The sequence below is a fragment of the Colobus angolensis genome, unplaced genomic scaffold (genome assembly GCF_000951035.1).
Source record: "Colobus angolensis palliatus isolate OR3802 unplaced genomic scaffold, Cang.pa_1.0 Scaffold3, whole genome shotgun sequence".
NCBI classification, from domain to species: Eukaryota; Metazoa; Chordata; class Mammalia; order Primates; family Cercopithecidae; genus Colobus; species Colobus angolensis.
This window is the reverse complement of record NW_012116265.1, coordinates 24,203,267-24,225,252: the sequence shown is the minus strand read 5'-3', so window position 1 is coordinate 24,225,252 and position 21,986 is coordinate 24,203,267. Positions and strand designations below refer to the sequence as shown.

At 44.1% G+C, this 21,986-nt stretch overlaps 1 protein-coding gene across 4 annotated transcripts in view; it reads right to left on the bottom strand.

Moving 5' to 3' along the window:
• Nucleotides 1–4,759: 4,759 nt before the first annotated feature.
• Nucleotides 4,760–21,986, bottom strand: part of SLC8A3 (solute carrier family 8 (sodium/calcium exchanger), member 3) — a 141,917-nt gene continuing 124,690 nt past the window's right edge. For 2 of the 4 annotated variants that reach the window (XM_011949653.1, XM_011949654.1), the window contains 5 exons: nt 21,600–21,703; nt 12,609–12,733; nt 11,622–11,721; nt 9,339–9,614; nt 4,760–6,877 (listed from right to left, as the gene is read on the bottom strand). In XM_011949653.1, the coding sequence (XP_011805043.1) occupies nt 6,501–6,877; nt 9,339–9,614; nt 11,622–11,721; nt 12,609–12,733; nt 21,600–21,703 (982 nt within the window). In that variant the 3' untranslated portion in view covers nt 4,760–6,500. Of the gene's footprint in view, nt 6,878–9,338; nt 9,615–11,621; nt 11,722–12,608; nt 12,734–16,470; nt 16,489–21,599; nt 21,704–21,986 lie in introns of all 4 variants that reach the window. The other 2 variants (XM_011949652.1, XM_011949655.1) reach the window with 2 other exon arrangements.

The window sequence follows — 21,986 nt, the reverse complement described above, 5'->3', positions numbered from 1 at the left end:
ACAACAAACAACAAAAAAAAAAACGCAACAGTTATCATGCACTGTAGAAGCAATCCCACTGATGTAATTTGCAGTTTGTAAAGATGACAGAATGACAACCACTCCCATTGTGTTTTTGCTGAAGTAGATGCTAGAAAGAACTTGAGAAACAGCAGAAAGGACTAAGATTAGAAATCAGAATCTAAAGATTTGAGGTACAAGAATAGTTTACCTTGGGCTACACCTTTCCAGATTTTTAAGAAAGAATGATGCAATCCCATTTCTGGGAATATATTCAAAGCAAATGAAATCAGCGTCTCGAGGAGGTAGCTGTATATGCATGTTCAATGCGGCATTCTTCAGAATAGCCAAGATTTGGAAATAACCCAATTGTCTGTCGATGGATGAATGAGTAGAGAAGTTGTAGTGTGTGTGTGTGTGTGTGTGTGTATGTATGTGTGTATGAACACACACACAATATGCATATAATGGAGTATTAACTGGCCTTAAAAAAGAAAGAAATTCTGCCACTTGTGACAACATGGATGAAGCTGTAAGACATTACGCTATGTGAAATACGCCAGACACAGAAAACACAACTACAGCATGATTTCACTTATACATGGAACCTACAAAAGTTGGAACTCATAGACACAGAGTGTAGAAGGGTGGCTATCAGGGGATGGGTGGGGGAGAGAGGAAGCTGTTGCTCAAAGAATACACACCTGCAGTTATAAGAGGAACAAGTTCTGGAGACCTAATGTCCAGCACGGTGACTATAGTTAATGACAATGTGTTGAGTACTTGAAATTTGCTAAGAGAATAGATCCTAAGTAGTCTCATCACAAAAAAGGGCAACTATATGAGGTGACAGATATGCTAACCAGTTTGATTGTGGTGACCATTCCACAAAATAAACAAATATCAAAACATCATATTGTAGACCTCAAATATATATAATTTTTATTTGTTGGTTACACTTCAGTAAAAGTGTAAGAAAAAAGAAAAGAGATAATAATGAATTACCTTCAAGTTTACTTGTAAAGGCTGATCTTAGTTTTCATAAAGTCAGTTTGACTTCCCCTCTCCTTTGTTCCTTCCTGAAAATGCCATAAATGCCATATGACACACCTACCAGGGCCATGTTCCAGGAGTCTTTTTTGGATTCCCTTTGCCAAGAAGATGTCTTTTGAATCACCCCCTCCCTGGGGCCAGATGACACTCCATCAAAAATTGTAATCAGGCTCCTTAATCCAAATCACTTTATCACAGTTAAACTTCTCTTTTGGAAATTTCCATCAGTCTGCCCTTGGCTTTTACTGGCACATCGACCATTCAGGTGCCCCCAGAGGAAGTGCCTCGCTTAGTTAGAATGGAGACAAAGGAGAGATGGAGGGAACTGTGGGAGGGTGAGAGAACCGGTTGCTGACTGGCTTCTCTCGCCTTCCCTCCCTGGACCCTGGCTGCCTCTCTAGGGAACATTCTCTCGCTGGCTAGATCCAGCTTCGTCTAAGTCTCATTCTTTGTTCTGGTGTTTGTCGCAAGGGTGCATAATATTCTGGGAAGAGCTTGAATTTGGAATCAGAAAACCTGTGTTTGTGTCTGCCTCTTACTGTCTGCATTCTCCTGGGAAATCATCTAACCTCTCAGAACTTCGTTGATAAAATAAGGGTATCTACCACTTGTGGTTCTTATCAGACTCAAACACATGTATATGAAAGGCTTTTTGTAAACCACAAAAATCCACATAGACATAGGTCAGATTGCTCTTGGCCATCGACAGTAAAAATATCTATCTTTAATCACAAAGGGGAGTGTGGCAGAGGCAAACATTCAAGCACATTTCATCCTTTTGCAGTATAGAATGGTCAGTGGGAAGTGGCTGCCCTGACAAGGATAATATCTCCTAGTCTCTGTTGCATGTGAGTAGGTTGAAGTGACCAGCTTTTACTAATAAAAGAATATGAGTGAAAGTAATGAGTACTACTTCAAAACCAAGGTAGTCAGAAGTGTGTGTGTGGGCTTTTTCTAATTTTTGTTCCATCTACTGCTAGACGAAGAACACTCCAGGGCCCCAGAGGCTGACAGAGTTACAAAATAGAAGGAAACTGAGTCCCTGAATCATCACATGGATGAAAGCCACCTGCTGACTAAGAACATCTTTATTGGATTATTACAGGAGTGAGAAATAAAATTTTATCCTGCTAAGGCATTGAAATATTGGGGTTTATTTATTACAGCAGCTAACATTGCCTTAATGAAAAATGAGCCAAAGAGGTGGGCATGTTGTGGCTATCAGTAAGAAGTGCTGAAAATGAACACATGCACAATGGCTAACAACGTCTTCTTCATATTGACTAATACACAGGCCATAGGGCCAAGGAGTTGCCAAGGGGCATCTGCAATGGTGTGTCAATTAAGGTAGCTGGGCAGTTTGAGTGTGTGCATGCACGTGTGCATGCATGTGTGCACACGCACACACACACTGCTTTTGTGTATATTCTAGGACCACAATCTTAAAGCTAGAAGTAATTGGCTTCAGAGGTCTTTTATGAAAACCTCACTTATAGTTCAGGAAATTGTGATCCAGAGAGAAGATGGATCCAAAGAGAAGAGGGATTGTTAGTGGGGGGCATCTAAACTAGTACCCAGGGCTTCAGATTCCTGGGATGTGTTCCTCAACTCTCCTCCTATTTATTGTTCATTCCATCTCCTGTTTTGACAAAGCTTAACACCTGGATAACCCAGAAAGGACTCAGGAAATGGTAGTGATGATGGGCACAAACGGATTTTGTGATTTTGTATCTACCATTTAATCTGCTAAAAGACTTTTTTTTTTTTCATTTTTAACTTAGTGACTGGCAAAAAAAACTGAATGAGGCTTTTAGTCCAACCTCTTTCCCTGCCTGCTTTTTGTGCTAATCTGTTACACTCACAAATCCCATTGACATCTCGTTCTCAGCTTGTATGGTAGGAATGTGTTCCTGATGCTGCTTTCTCAGCCCCATTTTTGGCCATAAGTTTAAGCCCAGGACCCTATTGCAGACAACTTCTAAACCTCAGCAGAGGGCACGGTGGGGCCACAGTTAGGATCCACCTACCCTTAGCCTTCCTCTTGACTTCTATCCTAGCCATGCTGACTGCTGCCATTCCATGACTGTGCCATGTCATGCTTTACGCGTGTGCCTTTGAATGTGCTGTTCACTTTTTGTCCATCCTTCAACATGAAGCCCCTCACCAAAGTAAATCATGATTTCATCTTCCTTCGAGATCCTACTTACCTGTTACATTCTCTGTGAAGTCTTTCCCAATTCTTCCAGGCTGAGTTAATGTTTCCTTCCATTGTGTTCCCATGGCACTCTGTTTAGATCACTTTTAGAGTGCTCAGGGCATAGGACTGCCGTTAGCATTTGCACTTTGGTGTCCACATGCGTCATAAACCCCTTCCCATCACTTGGCTTTCAGAAGGGGCAATAGTACCTACAATGTGATCATCACCCTCCTCTCCACACCTGGGTTGTTTGTACCAAGAGTGAACATTTGACACAAAGCACCCAATCCACAGGCACCCCAACACTGTGACTGCCTTCTACAAAGGATTCTGCCTTCTCAGAATGGCCCTCTGGAGATGGAGAGTTGGCCATATTCTCTCGATTGAGAATTTGCACTCAGAGGAAAAGAGGGAAATTCCAGTTCATTGTGGTGACCAAAGCTGTGAAGTCATGATATAATGTCAGGGCTGGTGATTGTGCTGGGCTGTGTGTAAGAAAATAAATCAGAGGAAGCACCTTGGGAGACAAAAGAAGAGGATGGGCCCAATGGGCAGAAGGAAGCAAGGGTGAGAGAGACCAGGTGGCCTGGGGAAGGTGGGGAGAGTGGGCTCAGTTCCTGATGGCTTTCAGGCTCCTACGGCCTGGCGGCTGTGCCTCCTGCCTTGGGTTCCACAAGATCCCCCCACCAGGCCTTCGCAGCATTGCCCCGTTCTTTGAACAGGTTTAGTGGGCTTCTGGATCACTTCCCTCATGTAGGCTGTGAGATTTTTGTTTGTTTTGTTTTGTTTTAGACAGAGTCTTGCTCTGTCGCCTAGGCTGGAGTGCCATGGCACAATCTCAGCTCACTGCAACTTCTGTCTCCTGGGTTCAAGCAATTATTGTGCCTCAGCCTTCTGAGTGACTGGGATTACAGGCATGTGCCACCATGCCTGGCTAACTTTTAAAATTTTTAGTAGACCTGTTAGCCAGGCTTGTCTTGAACTCCTGACCTCAAGCAATCCACCTGCCTCTGCCTCCCAAAGTGCTGGGATTACAGGCATGAGCCACCACGCCCAGCCTAAACTGTGAGTTTCTTGAGGTCAGGAACTATGTCTTGCTCTTCTTTGTATCACCAGAGTGTCATTCAATATATTCGACATGCTCCTAAATTGTTTGTTGAATGAATGATGAATAAATGAATGAGTGAAGACATGTCTGTTGGTAATAGGTTCAGGGCACTGTTTTCCTAGCTGGAGTCTGGCACGGCCAATGCCTTTCTGATACAGAAACCTCCTTCCTCCATAACTACCACAGCTCTTACTACTACTTACATCTTCCAACTTCGCAAAGTTCAGGTTTTGACAAGTGGCATTTTCCTGAAGTACTTTTGCTTAAAATATACTGGGTTTGACACATTGGCACCTGACTGTGAGGGGTGGTGACACCTTGACCTGAGTCACGTCTCCTCAGAAGAAGCTCACTGTGACCCCTGGACCTTCCACTGAAGAAACACAGGGAGAAGCAAGCTGTATGTAGAGAGATATAAGTATAGCTTTTATTTTTTTTTGAACCAACCCAACATTTCCACTGGCAACTGTCAACATAGCTTATGACATGAGCACTGTTTCTTTTTTAGTTATTTTTTTCTTAAAAAATGTGTTTAAAATTAACAGGTGTTTTTTAATTTCTCCCCCCCTTAGAAAATGTATTTATGTCAATGCAGAAAGCCTAAAGATCCGTGGGCAGTTTTGTGATGACATCTTATGTCTGTTTATTTGCGTATATGTGTGTGTGTGTGTGTGTGTTAAAGCCAGGTCTTTCCCACATTTGTTGGGAAAAGGTCTGTAGGGCACAGAGATCTCTTTCTCTAAAAACCCAGGCTCCACAGGATTATGACAACTAAGATTCCTCTTACTGGAGCAAGAACTACCCCATAGGCTGGAAAAAGAGCTTCATGAAGTTTAAAAACAAGCAGGAACGTGGGAGAAATGAGGAATTCCAGTTCCTATCTTATAAAAATGCTTTCCTATGTGACCTGAGGGACCAGGAGAGGTGAAGGGAGCCCCTTGTTCTCTTATAAAATCTCTAAGGTTTACACTACTTCGAGAAATATAGTCAGCCCTCTTTGTATAGAGCATTAGGAAGCAAGAGAGTGGTGAAGGTGACATTTCTCAGGCACATTGACATTTAAAATACAAACTTTTCACTTAAATCTCTCACTGGTTGGATATCTCTTCTCTCCTGCCTCAGGTACAAAGTCAAGGATACTAAGAAGGGCTGAATCCCTTTTGTTCTTCCAGTAGCCCTTTGTCATCACACACCATTCCTATTTTTGTCCCATCTCTCCTACTTGGTGGGCCTTCCTGCAGAAGGATATACAAGTGGACATGGACACTATAAGACACACAGAACTGGAAAGACTTGGGCAAAGAGGGACAATTGCTTTTTGTATTTGACTTGATTCAACATAAGTATAAAAAGCTCCTCCTGCTCCAGTTGAAGCTCCTGTAAGATCTTTAGTACCCTGCATGGATGAGTGAGCTTATTTCTACCCCAACGCCATCACTCCTCCCAAGAACTCAGAGAAAACAGTGAGATGGGGAACTGGATCTTGATGGAGCCAAGGGGTGGTGGGAGAGCATGTGTCTGAAAATTCATGTTTCTCTCTGTTGGCTCAGATCTGGAATTCCTTCATGGCACCTTTTTCACTCACTTCAGAAAAAAAAAAAAAAGACAAAACAAAACAATAAGCAAAACCTAATGGCAAAATGAAAGCAGCCACAATAATGATTACAATGAAAAAAGACCACCACCCTAGCCACATGAGTGTGACTCATTTTCACGTCTTATCAGCTGAGTGAGATAATAGGGACATATGGAATTGGGCAGAGAGGAGAAACCCTGCCTCCAAAGAAATGAGAGGCAAAGGAATAATCAGAAGGTGGAATAATCAGAAGGAGGTGAAAGGCTCTGACCTTTGCTTTGGGTCAGGGATATGAGGAGGAGATGGGGTGGAGGTGGATTTGTTGCTGTTGTTTGTTTGTATTTAATTAAATACTGTGTAAAGTCGGTGATTCCTCCATTGTTTGATTGATTAAGACTTTGCCCTTTCAGTTCATTGCCAGGGCCTAAGTTGGGTGAAGTTCCTGGGGCTTGGGTCCTGATGCTGCCTCTCTAGGGCAACGCAGCCTGGAGAGGTCACTGGTGGGGAAGTGCCCTTCTCTTAGGAGAAGTCTTAGGCCTGCCCTGTCGGAGGCTCTGTTCTGCAGCTCAGAACCCCTTAATGTAGCAATAGGCCTCTAGTGTGGCAAAGAGTATGTAGAGGAGCCACAGGCTTACAAAGAGCCATGTCGTGGCGAGCTTGCAGCCACGGGGGCCACCAAGCTCCCCTCCCAGGTGTGGCCGCCGTCGGTACAAGAGCACGCTGATGCAGACAAATGCAAAGATGGTGAAGAGGGTGACGGAGAAGGCCAGGGTGCCAGCCGATACGTGGAACTCCTGTCCCTGCAGAGCCCAGTAGATGGCAGCCACGGACCAGGCCAGGCCGATGCCCAGGAAGACGTTGACGGCATTGCTGCCCGTCACGTTGCCAATGGAGGCGTCTGCATATACATCCTGGAGGGCAGCAGCTTTGCTGGCAAATGTATCTGGAAAAGGACAGAGACACATGGGAGCTGGCAGGAGGCTAAGGTGTGCAAGGTCTGTCTTCCTGTATGCCCAAAAAGCAGCTTGAGCTGGTGGGCTGAGCCCAGGAATGAGAGACAAGGGCTAGGGGGCCACTCCTACCTCCTAGCTCTGCCACAAGCAAGCCCTGCGGCCCTGGGTAGGTCACATCCCTAGTCTGGGCTTCCCGTCCCTCATCTGCAGTGATCTAAAAGGTTCTGAAGGGCTTTCCAGTTCTGATATTTACTGAGTGGGCTTATTGTTCTCCTTTGACTACTTTTTCGGTAAGGGAAGTTTGCCATCCCATAATATCTCCCCAGGGAACCTTGACACCGTGGGAAGCTGCTTGGAGTAGATGCCTGATTTTAACTGTCATATGGAGCATTTATTCACAAACCACCAACAGTTATTGAGCAATGCCTACTGACTCAGCACTGGACAAGGTACTGGATTTTGGGGACAGAGGCCATGCTGTGGAGCATGATGGGGACATGCAGGGTGAACTGTGGATTCAAGGAAGACGGGGCTCTGTCTTTGTGGTTTTTATGTGTATCACAGGGCCTTGCAGGGTGTTTGACTTTAGATTTTGGTACAGATTGTAGCTATAGGGAGGACTGTCAGAGACATGTAGCCCAATTCTTTTATTTTACAGGTAAGAAAAATAAGAGTCAAATAACTTACCCAAGGTCACATAGGATATTAGCAAGAGACTTGACCCTAAAGCCCTCAGTTAAGGACCCTTTCCATACCATCAACTATATCCAAAGAACTTCAGCCAAAGCCACTAAATCAGATGAGTGGATCACAGGATAACCTTCTTAAAGCCTCAAATGCTGTTAGCTGTTGTCTTGGCCAATTGCAAGGACTTGGAGCTGCCCAAAGATATCTGCCTGGTTTGCTTCGTTATTGCCATTTTTTTTTAGATCTCCCAGAGAAAACCTCTTACCCTGTCTTGCCTATGGCCTTGTTTTTTTGTTTTTTGTTTTGTTGTTGTTGTTGTTTGCTTCTGATCCTCTGATATTTCTTCCCACCTCTATGCTTTCCCTCATATTTCCTCCCTCCCCTCTGATAGTTCAGGTTCCCCAAGGCTTGGAGAACAGAGATCACAGGGCATCTCATCCACAGGCCTTCCCGGGATCATCCATCTAATTTCCAAGCTCCTGATGCATTTCCACAATAGCTAAATCTCTTGCATCACTAATGGACAAATAATCCCACTGGCCTGCGCTGGGGTTTTGGAAAGAGGATTTCCTAGAATTTGATGTGAATTCAGCTACTGTCTTGAAGGATATGTTTGCTTGGTACAGGAAAGATTTCTCTTGGTCCAGCCAGAAGAGTCCTGTCTGATGAAATTTAGCCTAACCTCCTGCAGGAGGATGCGCTCTGTTTCTTTCTGGGGCAATTGGGATGCCAGCTCCCTGGCAGAAGTTCAGAGTTCAGAGGCCCCAAAGCCCCCAATTAAATTAAGTAAAGGACCTGGGCTAGTGCAGCCCCTCTCTACCTGCTAACTCTAACATTCAGGCCCAGCTTCCGTCCTTATGCAGTACCTTTTCTTTTTCTTCTTAGGATTTAACAAGATAACTTTAATTATAGTAGTTGAGTGTTATCTCCTTCACTAGATTATAAACTCCACGTGGAGAAGGAAGCATGTGTATCTTGCCTTTCACTATAGTCCCAAAAACTAGCACAATACTATATTACTAATAGTAACTAATTACTAATTACTAATAGTAACAGGCATAATGCGTGCTTAGTAAATATTTATTCAATGAATAAAGGAATGTCTGCTCCTTTTTGTTTGTCTTTGAGTGTTCCTAAGAAAAAGAAAAAGTATGTAATTCATCCTATAAAAAGATAAAAGCTGTGGAGCTTCCTTTGCCTGTTCTGCTAGGAGATGCTTTGTACTCACAGTGTCCTTCCAAGTAGAGGAGGCCAAGAATGTATGTGGGCATTTCTCCTTTGATATCTTTGAGTTGGCTAATCTTTAACCTCTCAGAAATCGCCAGAGGTAAATAGAAGGAGAACAATATCTACATTCTTTTAATTTCACTGTTTGCATCTATTCACATAATATGGAGGTTAAGAAATTGGACCACTTACTTGGGCATGTAGCTTAACCTCTGTGGGCCTCAGTTTCTTTGTCTGTGAAGTGGGGGTAATAACTTACCATATTTAATAGGGCTTTGGGAAACATTACAGGGAGAAAATGTAAATGTGTAAATTGCTGAACACACATAGTGTCTGTCACATTGAAAGTGCTCAAGAAATATTAGCTGTCATTACTAATGTCATTACTCATCTCTTTGATTGACTTTTGTGCACTTTAAGGGCAGAGGCTCTTTAAGTTCAGATCTGAGATGGTATGGAAGATAATCAGATGGAGTCCAGCGGTCATTTGAACCAGGTAAAATCCTCTTTGCAAATTCAAGCACCTCTCACTCTCACCTGGGACAGAGGTGCCAAATGCCACGAAAACAACAGCTGTGACTGAATCCTTGAGACCAATGGTGCAGCCGAAGTGCGAGGCCAGGTCCCCAATGATGGCGGTGAGCATGCCGATGATGAGGATGGAGACGGCGAAGCAGGCCCAGCCGTGGCAGTACTCTGTGGGGGGCACACAGGCAAACAGCACCTTCCAGAAGACTGTCAGGAAGTGCATGACGTAGTCAAAGCAGGAGGGCAGCCTCTCCTCCCCGGATTCATCCTCATCCTCATCCCCTGCTGGAGGCAAGATAAACAGGCAAGAGAAAGGGTAGTGAGGTCAGATAATCATTCATAAGGAAGTCAAGCCCAACCTGCACCACAGGCATCATCCGCTAGAAGGGGACTCCAGCTGTCTTCCGGGCAGCTGACGGGGGCCAGGGCCAGGATGCCAGAAAATAGTTGGGAAACAATTTGGTATGCCTCACCGGTCAATTTGAATGCAGAGCACCAAGGTAGAGTGGGAGAGAGAGGGCCAGGGAATAAGGAAGAAAAGAAAGAAGGAGATTAAGACGGACAAGACAGTGGAGCAGAAAGAAAGGAGGATGCAAACCATCATTCTCAGCAAACTAACTCAAGAACAGAAAAACAAACACCACATGTTCTCACTCATAAATGGGAGCTGAACAATGAGAACACATGGACACAGGGAGGGGAACATCACACACCAGGGCCTGTCAGGGAGTGAGGACTAGGGGAGGTACAGCATTAGGAGAAATATGTAATGTAGATGACGGGTTGATGGGTACAGCAAACCACCATGGCACGTGTATACCTACGTAACAAAACTGCATGTTCTGCACATGTACCCCAGAACTTAAAGTATAATTTAAAAAAAAGAAAGAAAGGAGAACGTACAGGCTGCATTTTGTTGTCTAGGCAAAGAAAAGTGAAATCAGTTCAGCATGGCCACTCTTCACTGGACACCAGCAGGGCTCCTCTCAAATTTTCTGACTTGACTGCTGCAATAACCATTGTGGTTCTGGTCATTATCTGTCCCCTGAGGAATGGCTGTCATTCCAGATCATTAGAATATACTGCAGAGCCAGTGCCATCCTCCAAATATCTCATGGGAAAGAGCAGGATGGGCCTTGATTGTCCTTGCCAGGAATGTGGGCAGAGTTGCCCACTCAGCAGCCTTGGAGGGGAGGGTGTGCTGAGGCATGCCTGTGCCTTGCCAACGGCAACCTCTGTCATGTTTTGGCATAACCGGTAGAAGCTGGGTTTTGAAAGAACAGGAGTCAGAACACTTGGGTTCTCATTCCAGCTTTGCCATGAAGAAAATCTGTAAGCTGGGGTAAATAATCTCTTATTTCTGAACCCTAGGCCCCTCCTTTGTAAAAGGAGCGGGGTAGATGATGTGGCCTACATTCCGTGTATTGTCTCAAAGGGGCACAGTCAGGTCATCAGAGGGGGAGCTAGAAAGATCTAAAGCAGGCAATGAGAAAAGTGGGGCAGCAGCAGCAGCAGCAGCAGCAGCAAACCTCTCTTCCTGGCTGTCCTTTTGCTGTGGCTCTGGGGCCTTGGGGATATGACCCTGTGGGTTGCTATGACAACAAAGCCTCTCAATAAAATACAAGGCCAGTAGTGCTCGGCAGTGCAAGGAGGCCTCAGTGGTGCTGGGGTGATAGTGACGGTGGTTGGGAGACCCTTTCTGTCATTGTTCCAACCAGCAGTCCCCACAGGCTGCTAGGACTCCTGGCTGTGCTGTGGGTCATTACTGAGGGAGCCTGTCAGTAAATGCCGAGGGAGGGGTTTGGAATCATCCAGGGTGTTTTGTTGGAGAGTCGATGCAACACATTTTATAAACTCCTAACTCCCACATCTCTAAATCAGAATTGTCCCACATTTTACAGAAGAGGGGGACCAAACAAAAGAAAAGGAAGAACGACAGAAATCAGAATTTATTGAGTTTGGATTTTATACAAGACTCTGTACTTTTCTACCTTTCTGAGAAAGGTAGCAGTAGTTCCCCTTTGGGATGAGGACATTGAGGTCAGAGAGGGTACATTGTTCCACTTCACACAGCAGAGCAAGGATTTGAAACCAGAGATAGCCATGTTTTTCAGTTACGCCACCGTTCTTTTCCAAAGTGATTCAGTGAGGCAGTAGGCACCTAGGACTAGAGCTGGGAAGACTGAACACACATGCCTGCCCAGGGACTGGCCGACCGTTAACGTGGCTTTACGCTTCCTTCTCAGAGGTTGCCTGCTTCTCCCAGCAAGGCCAGCCTGAGACGCTTCTCACCTGCACTGACGGTGATGGCCTCCATGAACTGGTCCCTCCAGGAATGGGTCCCCACAACCAAGGCCAGGTTTGTCTTCTTGATCAGTTTGTCCACCGTAGTCTGTTAGGAAGAGAAAAACTTGGAACCATGAGGTTAGAATGCTCAGAACCAATGAGGAGTCTGGTTCTTCAAAGGAATGAAAGATTCCCTGTCCCCAGGGTGTTCTGACAGTTATGCATGGAATGGCCTTGGGCAATCTCTTTTGAGGCAATCCTTCTATTTCCCTTTGTTTTTGGTTGTAATCTTTTTGTTTTGTTTTGTTTTGTTTGAGACAGGGTCTCACTCTATCACCCAGGCTGGAGTGCAGTGGTGCAATCATGGCTCACCGCAGCCTCAACCTCCTGGACCTAAGCCATCCTCCCACTTCAGCCTCCTGAGTAGCTGGGACCACAGGCATGTACAACCATGCCAAACTGATCTTCATTTTGTTTTATTTTTTGTAGAGATGGGGTCCCCCTATGTTGCCCAGGCTGGTCTCAAACTCCTAGGCACAAGTGATCCTCCCACCTCGGCCTCCCAAAGTGCTGAGATTACAGGTGTGAGTCCCTCACTGCCTGGCCTGGTTGTGACTTTTGAAATTGGCTATTTAGAGTAATACAATAAAGAATAATAATAACGATGTTAATATATCTTGCCCTGTAGTAGTGAATTTTAATATTTTTGCTTTAAAAATACAGTTAAACAGTAGTGATAATACATCTCAGGACTTTCTAGCCCACTTATTTCACATTCTATGTTATGTTTCCTCACAATATTCCTAGCATACAAATGGCCAGCACTATTTGTTTCATGTTACAAATGGAGAAACTGAGACCTGGGATGAGTAAGTGATTTGTTCAGTTTCAACTTCACATATTCACTAGTGAAAGTGGAAAAAAACACCCCAGGTCTTCTGCCTCCCACTTTAATTTATTTATTATTCAATTAGACCTCACTGTTTGCCTGACCTTGAACTCATAGGACTCTTCGATGATGACTTCTAGTTTGGGGTGTTCACCCAATACTGGCTTTCCCATCTCTGCTATCCTCTTGGCCTCTTCTTCCTCCAGAGTCAGCTTCCTGTCTGTCAACTCTGCAACAAAACAAAATCGGACTCACTTTAACACCTTTTCCATTCCCTGGAAGGATACAGCTCAGAGTATTAGACATGGGCAGTGGGTACAAAGCAAGTAACTCTTGGGAATGGGGAGTTTATATATATATTTTAGTGCCTCTTTTTATGAAGTACTAAACACTTTATAATCAGACCATGAGAATGTGCCTTGCAGGCTGGGATAAGCATTCCTCTTTCTCTTTCATATGTGGGTGGACAACCTGATCCAAAGGTCTCCTGAGAAATAGCATCAAGTGAAGTTCTCAAGACATTCAGTGAGATGTTGGGGAACTGGGAAGAAAGGGCAAGTGTTTTGACTCTGAACTATTTTGAACTGTTGGGCCTGTTTGTTCAACCACTTCCTGTAAGAGTTCTTGAAGGTGCAGAAGCATATTTATTCCAAGGAAATGTCTACTGATTTCACAGCATCTTGACTCATTTACCAATAGTCCCTTCTCACGTTGAACAGTTTTGTTTTTTGTTTTTTGTTTTTTTTGCATTTTGGCTGGTGAGTCCATTTTAAGACCACTTCTCCATGAAGACATGTTTTCTGGATTAGAGTGAAATAGAGATTGAATCTTTTTATTCCCCTTTGATTTGAAAATTGCTCTTGGCAGCTTGTTTCTTTCAGAGCTCATTTAAACATCTTCCCATCCAAGTCCACATTCTCACAAGTAATTAATTCTTTTATTCAGCTCCTTAATTGTTTTCATTCCACACAGTAAACCTCCCAGGGAAATCCTGTAGTCCTTGGATAATCTCAAGGACAAAATGGGTCAGAGCCCAAGAAGGTCTTTTCTCTCTAGCTGGGGAATTGGTGAAGCAAGGGGAGTCATGAGACTCCAGTTCTTGAGTTTGCAAGAAAAGAAATTCACTGAAAAGACTATAAGCCAAGGGTTTAAGTTACCAAACAGACAGCCTTGTATTTTATGTAAGAATTTTCTTAGTTGGCCTGCAGGAAGATGGTATGAGAGTGTGCGGAGACTTCCTGAGCTCGCTGTTTTGCTCAGTGTTTCCGGCACCAAACACAGAAGGCAGTCCTAAAATGTCTGGGAGCTGTCCGTGGTGCTGTCCTTCCTCTCGTGCTGGTGGCCACTTTTGGAAACAAGGTTTTCTCAAGGATCCATGTCTTTCTGCATATTTCCAAGTCAGCAGACATCCTCTAGCAGCCTGACTTCGTTTGGGCTATTGAATTTGAGTCTCTGATTAGTTAATTCTGAAGGTAAATCTGGGTGAATCTAGGGTTCTGGCTATGAGGTCAGCAACCCTAGAAGCCAGACTGCAAGCTACTCTGGGAAAAAGCTCTTAGAAAAACACACACAGATTCCATTACTTTTCCTTTACTTGCAGGTTTAAGCACCATATCACAATGCCTGTCTTAGCAGTGACAGTTTTATTCCACTCCTTCCTCCTCGATTCCCTCATGTCATACTTTACATGTGACACAATAACTTTATACCAATATAATGAGCTCTCCAGTGATATATAAATGTACCTGTCTAACCCCTTGTCCACCTATCAATCTAGCACCATATCCATCTGGCAGGATATTGATCTACTTACTGACCTGTCCACCCCTGTGGTGACAGTCACACCACAGAAAAACTAGGAAGCTAGTTTTTCCATCTAGCTTTCTGCAAAAAATCCCATTGGCAAATAACCAGTCCTCTATCTTTGGATCTCCCACAGTCCCACAGAGGCTCTCTGTATATATTTGTTAATTGATTGAGTCACATGCCTTTAAGTTAATTCTAGTTTCTAGTTTCTTGGTTTGGCAATAATTCCTGCCTTTTTCTACTTTTGTCATGATCATTCCTTTAAATTCAAATTTTGTTTATTTCTTGAGAGAATTATAAGTCTCCAATTCAGAGGACCATAGTGATTCTGATCACTTGTTTATGTGACTCCTCAGAATTTCAAGTAAAAAGAATAAATGGCAGGTGATCTAGATATTCAGACTGAGTAAATAAACTCTCAGTTCTAGGAACAGGAAGAGAGGCTGGAAGGGGAGAGAGAGATAGAACATGAATAGGATGGAAGATTGAACAAATATTGAAAGGACAAAGAGCTTGCCAGGCCAGGCAAGAATAGGACGTTGTGAACACTCTGCAGAGTGATGCAGCTAGTGCTCTTCCTGCAAGGTGCCTGAGCTTGGGAGGGTGGCTCAGAATGAACATATTCACTTTCTGTCTTTCACCACCAGGCACATTAATCATGTTTGCCTGTCCACCTAGGAAAATTAAAACCAGGATTTGAGATTTCCAACGGGTTGAAAGGCTAATCAAGCGCTCCTAAATTAAAGATCTGCAGATTGAAAGAGCTAGGAAAAGAAACATTTCCTTTTTCCCATTTTAGCTTCTACTGATGTTTGCAAATATGTTAAAAGTAGAAAGAAACTTAAATTAAATCACAATCTTTGTTATGCATATATGTGGGGTGGGGTGGAGGAAACAGTTGGAACAAAGAAGGCTTACATACCTTCACAGACAAGAGGATGAGTGAAGTGGAGAAGAAAAACCCAGTGCTAGGAAATCAATACCCTGGGAGAAGAGTGAAGAACAGAGGGTTGGGGATAGCCCTTATCTTGTTGGTATAAAAAAGAAGCAAAAAGCCAAGGAAGCTGGAGTGATTGTGTTTTCTCCACAAAATAAAAATGTAGGAGTTACCTACATTTTTTTTTGTTTAAGGCTCCCAGAAGGCAAATGTCCTTACTATGTACACCACCCCTTCCTGAACCCAGGATGTAGCCTGTAGGTGACTTTGAATACCAATGAACTCTGTAAGATGTTTTGCCTCTTAAGTGACCTTAACATTTTTTTTCTGTGTTCAAAGAACTGATGAAATGTAAGATGTTCTTTTAAAATATACTGAAACTGTCTTGTGTAGGCCACTCTGCTTGTACAAAGAGTTATAGTATTGCTAGACATGCTGAAAATGCTTTCATATCTGCTCAGGAAGTTGAATGTTGTTTATGATTGGTTTCCACTCACGCAAGCATACTCTCAAAGTAGGTGCATGTCCTCTACAGCATCTAGATTCTGCACGAGAATCTCTCCAAACTAAATTCTCTAAAATTTATATTTCCAGCCAGAACACCGCCCCAACCCCCTATCCTAATTCATCTTGTTCATGGTACATAGGACTTTAAGGGTCAATGACAAATGAACCAAAATTCTAACAATTTAAGCCTCTGCTGTGATGAGATGGAAGAGCTCCAGGACTGGTAAAATTCCAGATTATTTAAAAATTGCTTTTCCTATTCTCACAGCAGGTTTGGTGATTTTCCCTGGAGCCCTTGGGATTAAAGCTTTTTTTTTTTTCAAATCCTATCACAATTATGTTAGGAGATTCCAGCTCTGAATCTCACTGTTTCTTCCCCCACAACATGAGATGGCAGATGAATTAAGACTCAGGAGAAGTCTATGACCCACCATCTCCTTGGTAAGCTTAATTTCTCTTCCTGGTCCCAGAGAGGATCAGCTATGCTTTTACCCACATCCACAGACAAAAGTGATGCTCAAGGAATTGCCTTCCTCACAATTGCTTTCTCATAATTGCTTCATGTGGGAAAATAAATCTCCCAGTCCTTGGGAGAAATTGTCAGGTTAACTTGAGCCTGTAGTTCTTATTCAATAAATCAAAAGACATTGGTCTTAAACCAAATAATGGCACTGGCAAGAAGTGGAAAGAAAAGAGGGGGACAAGACATCTCTTACCTGGAGATAACAGGAGCGCTGTTTGCAAATGGATACCAGACAAGTGGAAGAAAGAAAAGGAAAGAACATTAAGGTCCCATCTTGAAAGTATTCCCAGGTTTTGTGGTTGCTGGCAGCATAAGGAAAGCAGTGAGCTTAGTAGGTGAGAGCTCAGCAGCCACATGCAAAAAGCAGCTTTGGAGCATGCACAGAGCAGCAGCAAGAGGTGTGAGCCACCAGAGAGGCTGCTGAGCACCAGGTCCCTGGTGAAGGCATTTGCTCCCATGCTTTCCTGGCTGCCCTAAGGGCTAGGAATAGAGGAATGAGGATGAGGAACCAAGTGGGTGGGTTGGTCACTCATGACTGTGTAGGATATCAGGTTATCACATCCATTCTGTAAAAAAAAGAGTGAGAATCCAGTTATCATGAAAACTGTGTAAGTTGCAACCCTGCCAGAGTGGCTAACTTATCAGTGGCAAAAATGACCATGGGGCTTGAATGGGAGCTCAAGGAAATAGGTAGTATTGTGCAAGAGTAGAACAGTGCCCAGGTCTATGTCTTCCATCCCTAACGACTCAGCTGAACTCATGCTCAGCTTCTCAGTACCCATAAGGTTTCCATGACCACAAATGCCTTCCTAGCTACCATGTTGACTAGAACTTTGACTTCCCCTAAAAGGATGACTTAGCAAAAACGTAAGTCCTGCAGAATGTTTTCCTTGAATGGTTTGTCTTTACTATAGATCTATCCTGGAGGTTAGGGCTATGGGCTCCTGCCATTTTGTATCACCTCTGCTAAGCAAAGTCCCTGCATGTGGTACTGTTCAATTAAGTTTGGCTGTTTGCTGTCTATTTTGGCAACTGTCTTTTCCATAGATCTCATGGTGCTGCATCTCTGGTTGGGTGATCTTTCTGTTTCAGAAAGGACAGGCTAAATCAGAGTCCAGGTATTCTGGAACAGAGAAACAGTCATACCAACAGCTATACATAGATGGGAGATGACAAATGCAAGGTCCCTATGTGGATTGGGAAACTGAGTTAAAGACACACCCAATACAGGTTGTCTCTAGCCCTTGAATTTGTAGTTATGCTGAACCCTCTTAGAGTTTAAGATCTAAGAATTAAGGAAACTCTTGTGACACACCACATTTTCATTTCTATGGTATCTTAGTACAGCCCCTCACTCCTTGGCTCTCAGATAAAGGTCTGGGAAGAGCTTGCCACATATTCGTGGTGTAGTTGGTGACTAATAGAGATTGCTGAGGAACGAGTGTGTGTTGTGGGGGAACCGGGGGGACAGGTCTGTGAATTTTTCTTTTTTTTCTAAGAATCTGCAGGAATGCAACTCAGGCCTGTGATCAATCACCCTATATTCATAGCCACTAAGACATATGTGGATCCAGAGTCTGCATGATACATAAACAAGGCAGTTCACTTTTTTAGGTATCTCCCATGTAGAATTCCAAAGGTTAATGGATCAATGATTTTCCTCACTACATTGAGATAGATAAATACAGATAGGCAGATGGATGAATAGATAGATAGATAGATAGATAGATAGATAGATAGATAGATAGACAGATAGATAGATAGATAAGCAAGAGCTTGTTTATTCTGCTCCTTCCAGGAGTTTCCATGGAAGAGCTCCTCCTGGCCCCCAAGTTCCAGGGGAGATCTGAAATCCCAGCACACAAATGAACACAGGTGGGTCAGACAAAGGCAGCTCTTCCAGAAAGGTCCCTGATGCCCTGGTTTTCACTCATACACGCCACCGAACAACTGGCCCATCCCTAGAGTAGTGAGAAGGCCTGCAGTCCGCTGGAATTCCATCATTCTCTGGTCATTGTCTCCATGAATCCAAGACTCTCTGTTTAGCAGTTACAGATGGGTCAGTGAGATCTGGGTAGGCCAGCTCTGACTGACACAGTACCTCGAGGGTGTTTTTCCTGCTGCTGCTCATGAGAGAAGCTGGAGCTGAACTTTCTCCTGTATTGATCTCCCAGGTCAGGTGAGAGTCATTTATTCCTGCTCAGACACTCCAGGGACAAGCTGGAAAGAGCATAGCATGGTGAGTAATTAGGAAGCATCTGGGCAGCTTGTCAAGATGAGCCTATGGATGTGGAAAAAGGAGGACCAAACAGGTCCCATTCTCGAGAGAGAGAGAGAGAGCGAGAGAGCTTTCCTTTCCACCCCAAGGCTTCCAATGTCCAGGCCCAGGCACGACAGTTTTGATTATGTTGCTCAGTGTTGCTCTCAGAAGTCCACTTCTAGACTCCAGAGCAACTGTGTTTCCTATTCAGTCTCCCTTTTTTCCTTCCCTTTTTTCCAACCCCCAGCTCATCCAGAGCTTTTGGTCTCAACTCCGAAGTCTGTTTTGTTTGCCAAAAATAGAGTCTCCTATTTCAAAACCAGTCTTTCATTTTTTAATGCAATTGTCATTTTGACCATGCAGAGACTATGCCATTCTGAATGTTTCAGACTCTCCCATGCAGTAGTGATAATGAAAAGCAATTTCCACTGTTCTGTCTCTCACTCTGAGAACAGTGGGGAATTCTGGAAATTTGGATGGGTTTCCATTTGCTTCTGAGTCTAGACAATCAGGTTTTATGACCTTTCACCTTATGGTCTAATGTCAAAATATGGGAAGGACTGAAGAAACTGGAAACTAACCCCCTAGAAAATGTAGACAATAAAATAGGCAGCTGGGAAATTGACACATTTCTTGTTGGCACTGTTCATCTTGGCATCTCGGTCACTGGGGAGATCTGGAGGCACATCACACAGACAGCTTGCTGAAATCCTTGTCTTCTCACCTACTCCCCCCACCATGGGGAGTTGGTGTTGCCACTCCCAACTCCCAAATGTCGGGTGTTGCCGACATTTCCTTGGACAAAGAATCCAGTGCAAAACAGGAAGATGTCCTCAAATGGGGATTAGCCATAGACATTTGCATTTATCTAGGTCTCCTGAAGACTTACCTTGGGTCACTCTCTGTCTTGCTGTTGGTAGAGGTTTTTAAGGGAGGCATAAAAGAAGACCCTCTTTACTGGTGGAATAAAGGAATACATGGACTTCCAACTCTTCCTCTTGTCTGGAGCCACTGCCTTCCTTCCTGCATGCTGTACAGTCCTTTGTGCTGCTTTCATTTGCATCTAAGTAGTTTGGACTGTGGAAAGTGATGAAAGTGACTTACAATTGGCCTTGGGTATCTGCTGCTTCCAACCAATTATGAATATGTGGAATAAATGCTCAAGGGAGGTGGCAATGAGGTAGGACAGGTACTGAATCAACCTCTGAGAATATTATTGGTGGCAGGAACTGGAAGTCAGGCAAGAATACAATGTGGAAAACAACGGAACCAGAGATAATTTCTTTCTTCCAGTACTCTTTGGTAGTCAGGCTGAGGGCAACATTTTATTGAGCGGCTGAGAAGAGAACCAGCAACGGAAGATGGAGGAGAGTTCTGCCCCTAGAGCATCAGGTATGTCCAAACCAGTGCAGGCACAGAAGTGGTCAGCTCTGCAGGAGAGTCCCCAGCAGACAATGAGAACTGACCGATCACACTGAAAAGGCTGTAGAGGATCCTTTGGGAATGTTGTTACTGAATCTCTTAGATCTGTCCTCGTGTGGAAAGTTTTATGCTGCTCTTCGTCACATGAATATGAACTAGTTGTAGTATGATCATCCCTTTTTGACAAACAGATGGATTTCACTGCTCTATTTGCTAGGAGGCTCCCAGTAGCATATCTCTCCTGAATGGGAGTATGAATGTCCTCTTGCTATTTCCCAGGAGCACCCTAACCTATTCCCACATCTATGCCTCCAACACATTCAAAGTAGTGGCTTCTAATCATTTTCTTCAAGGGAAGAAATCCTTCCTTATATCTACCCTGGTTGCAACATAATCAGCCCCTGAGGGAAGAGCCCCTGGCAGGTATTCTCAGAAGCATGTCCTAAGGAAAGCAGGAGATGAGGCCACTTCTCTAGTGTGGGGTGAGGGCTATCTTGGGATCTGGGCGATATGTTCACTTGCAGATGCCAAACAAAGGCAGACATATGTGAACTTTCCAATACCTGTCTTTCAGGGATCAGCACCAACTGCATCATTTAGAGTCTCTTCTGTTGGAAAAGCCACAAGTCAACACTCCAGGCCTACCCAATGTCAGTCCTTTTCTGGAGCCCCTGGCTACGGGAATTTTCATACCTGGAACTACTTCCTTCCCTTAGGGAACTCTCAATTTTCTGCTTTAGAGGTTGCATTGTCCCAAAGTAGTCTGAATAAGGTACTTAACCTTGGGCTAGAAACAAACAGAGAATGGGATGGGGTGGGATGCCCCGAGGAGGAAGAATAGCTCAGGATTCCAGATTGCATGACTACTTCAGAAGTCACCTCTCTCTCCGAGAGCTCTCAGAAGCCGTGGCCTCTGACAATTGGTACACTTTCCCATGCCACGGTCTGCCCAACTGTGAAACAGTCAGACAATACACTTACCTCCTCGAAGGGCAGAGGGGCCTATGGGCCACTCCACAAGTGAATAACCTGCCAAGCATTCAAAGGAAGTTGGGGAATGCAGCAGAAAACTGTCAAAGCATCATTGCAACCCAGGCCCCAACCCCCATCCCAGACCCTCCCACATTCAATCCAAGCTAAAGAGTGGGGGAGGGGGGACAGGGGAGGAAGGCAGGGAGGGGGACAGGCATGCACCGCATCACATCCCTTTCTTTTTCTTCTCCTCCCCACCCACCAAGGAATTTTCACATTTACAGATTACAGTGTAGGGGTGGAGTGGTGGTAAGTGCAGGGGCCCATGGCAATTGAATAATTGTAAAATTGTAGCAAAACAGGGAAATAACTCATTAGGGTAATGAGGAGTTGAGGCTGCAGTGCTGCCCAGAAGGCGGGAAAGGAGGAATTTGGAATAAGCTAAGGCTAAGAAGGCAGAGATGATACCGAAACAGGGTGAGAGCGAGAATACAGGAGGGAAAAGAATGAAAAAATCCATTGGTCAAAAAGAGAAAGGAGGAGAAGGGAAGAAAAGGAGGGAGACAAAAATATAGTTGCTTTTTCTTTCTTCTTGTTGTTTTTCAGTTTGTTTTAATTTTTAATTTTTATTTTTTTTGTTGTTGTTTTGTTTTTAAAGAATCTCACACCTGATATTCCACGTTCCATCCATTTCGGTTCACCAAGGGCAATGAAGAAATTCTCTTGCCTTTCGTATTCCTCCTCATCTACTATTTTAACCCTTATGGTTTTCCTGTAGGGACAACAAGAGAGAGAGTGTGTCGACTGGGTCGGTAGATTGGTTGGTCACCTGGAGCACAGCCTTTAAAATCATTCCCCATCATTCCTGGCACATGCAGTCCAGTCCCACCATGGTGGCTTTCGACAGGACCATGGTGGATTGTGTTGTTCTCAGGTAATAAATGGTCTTAGCTTTTCTTGTCTCCTTGGTCATAGTTGTTCTTATGGGTGAAAGGGGCAGGGAGCCAGGAGGCAAGGAAAGGTGGGCAAAGGAAGGGAGCCAGAAGGACAGGAGG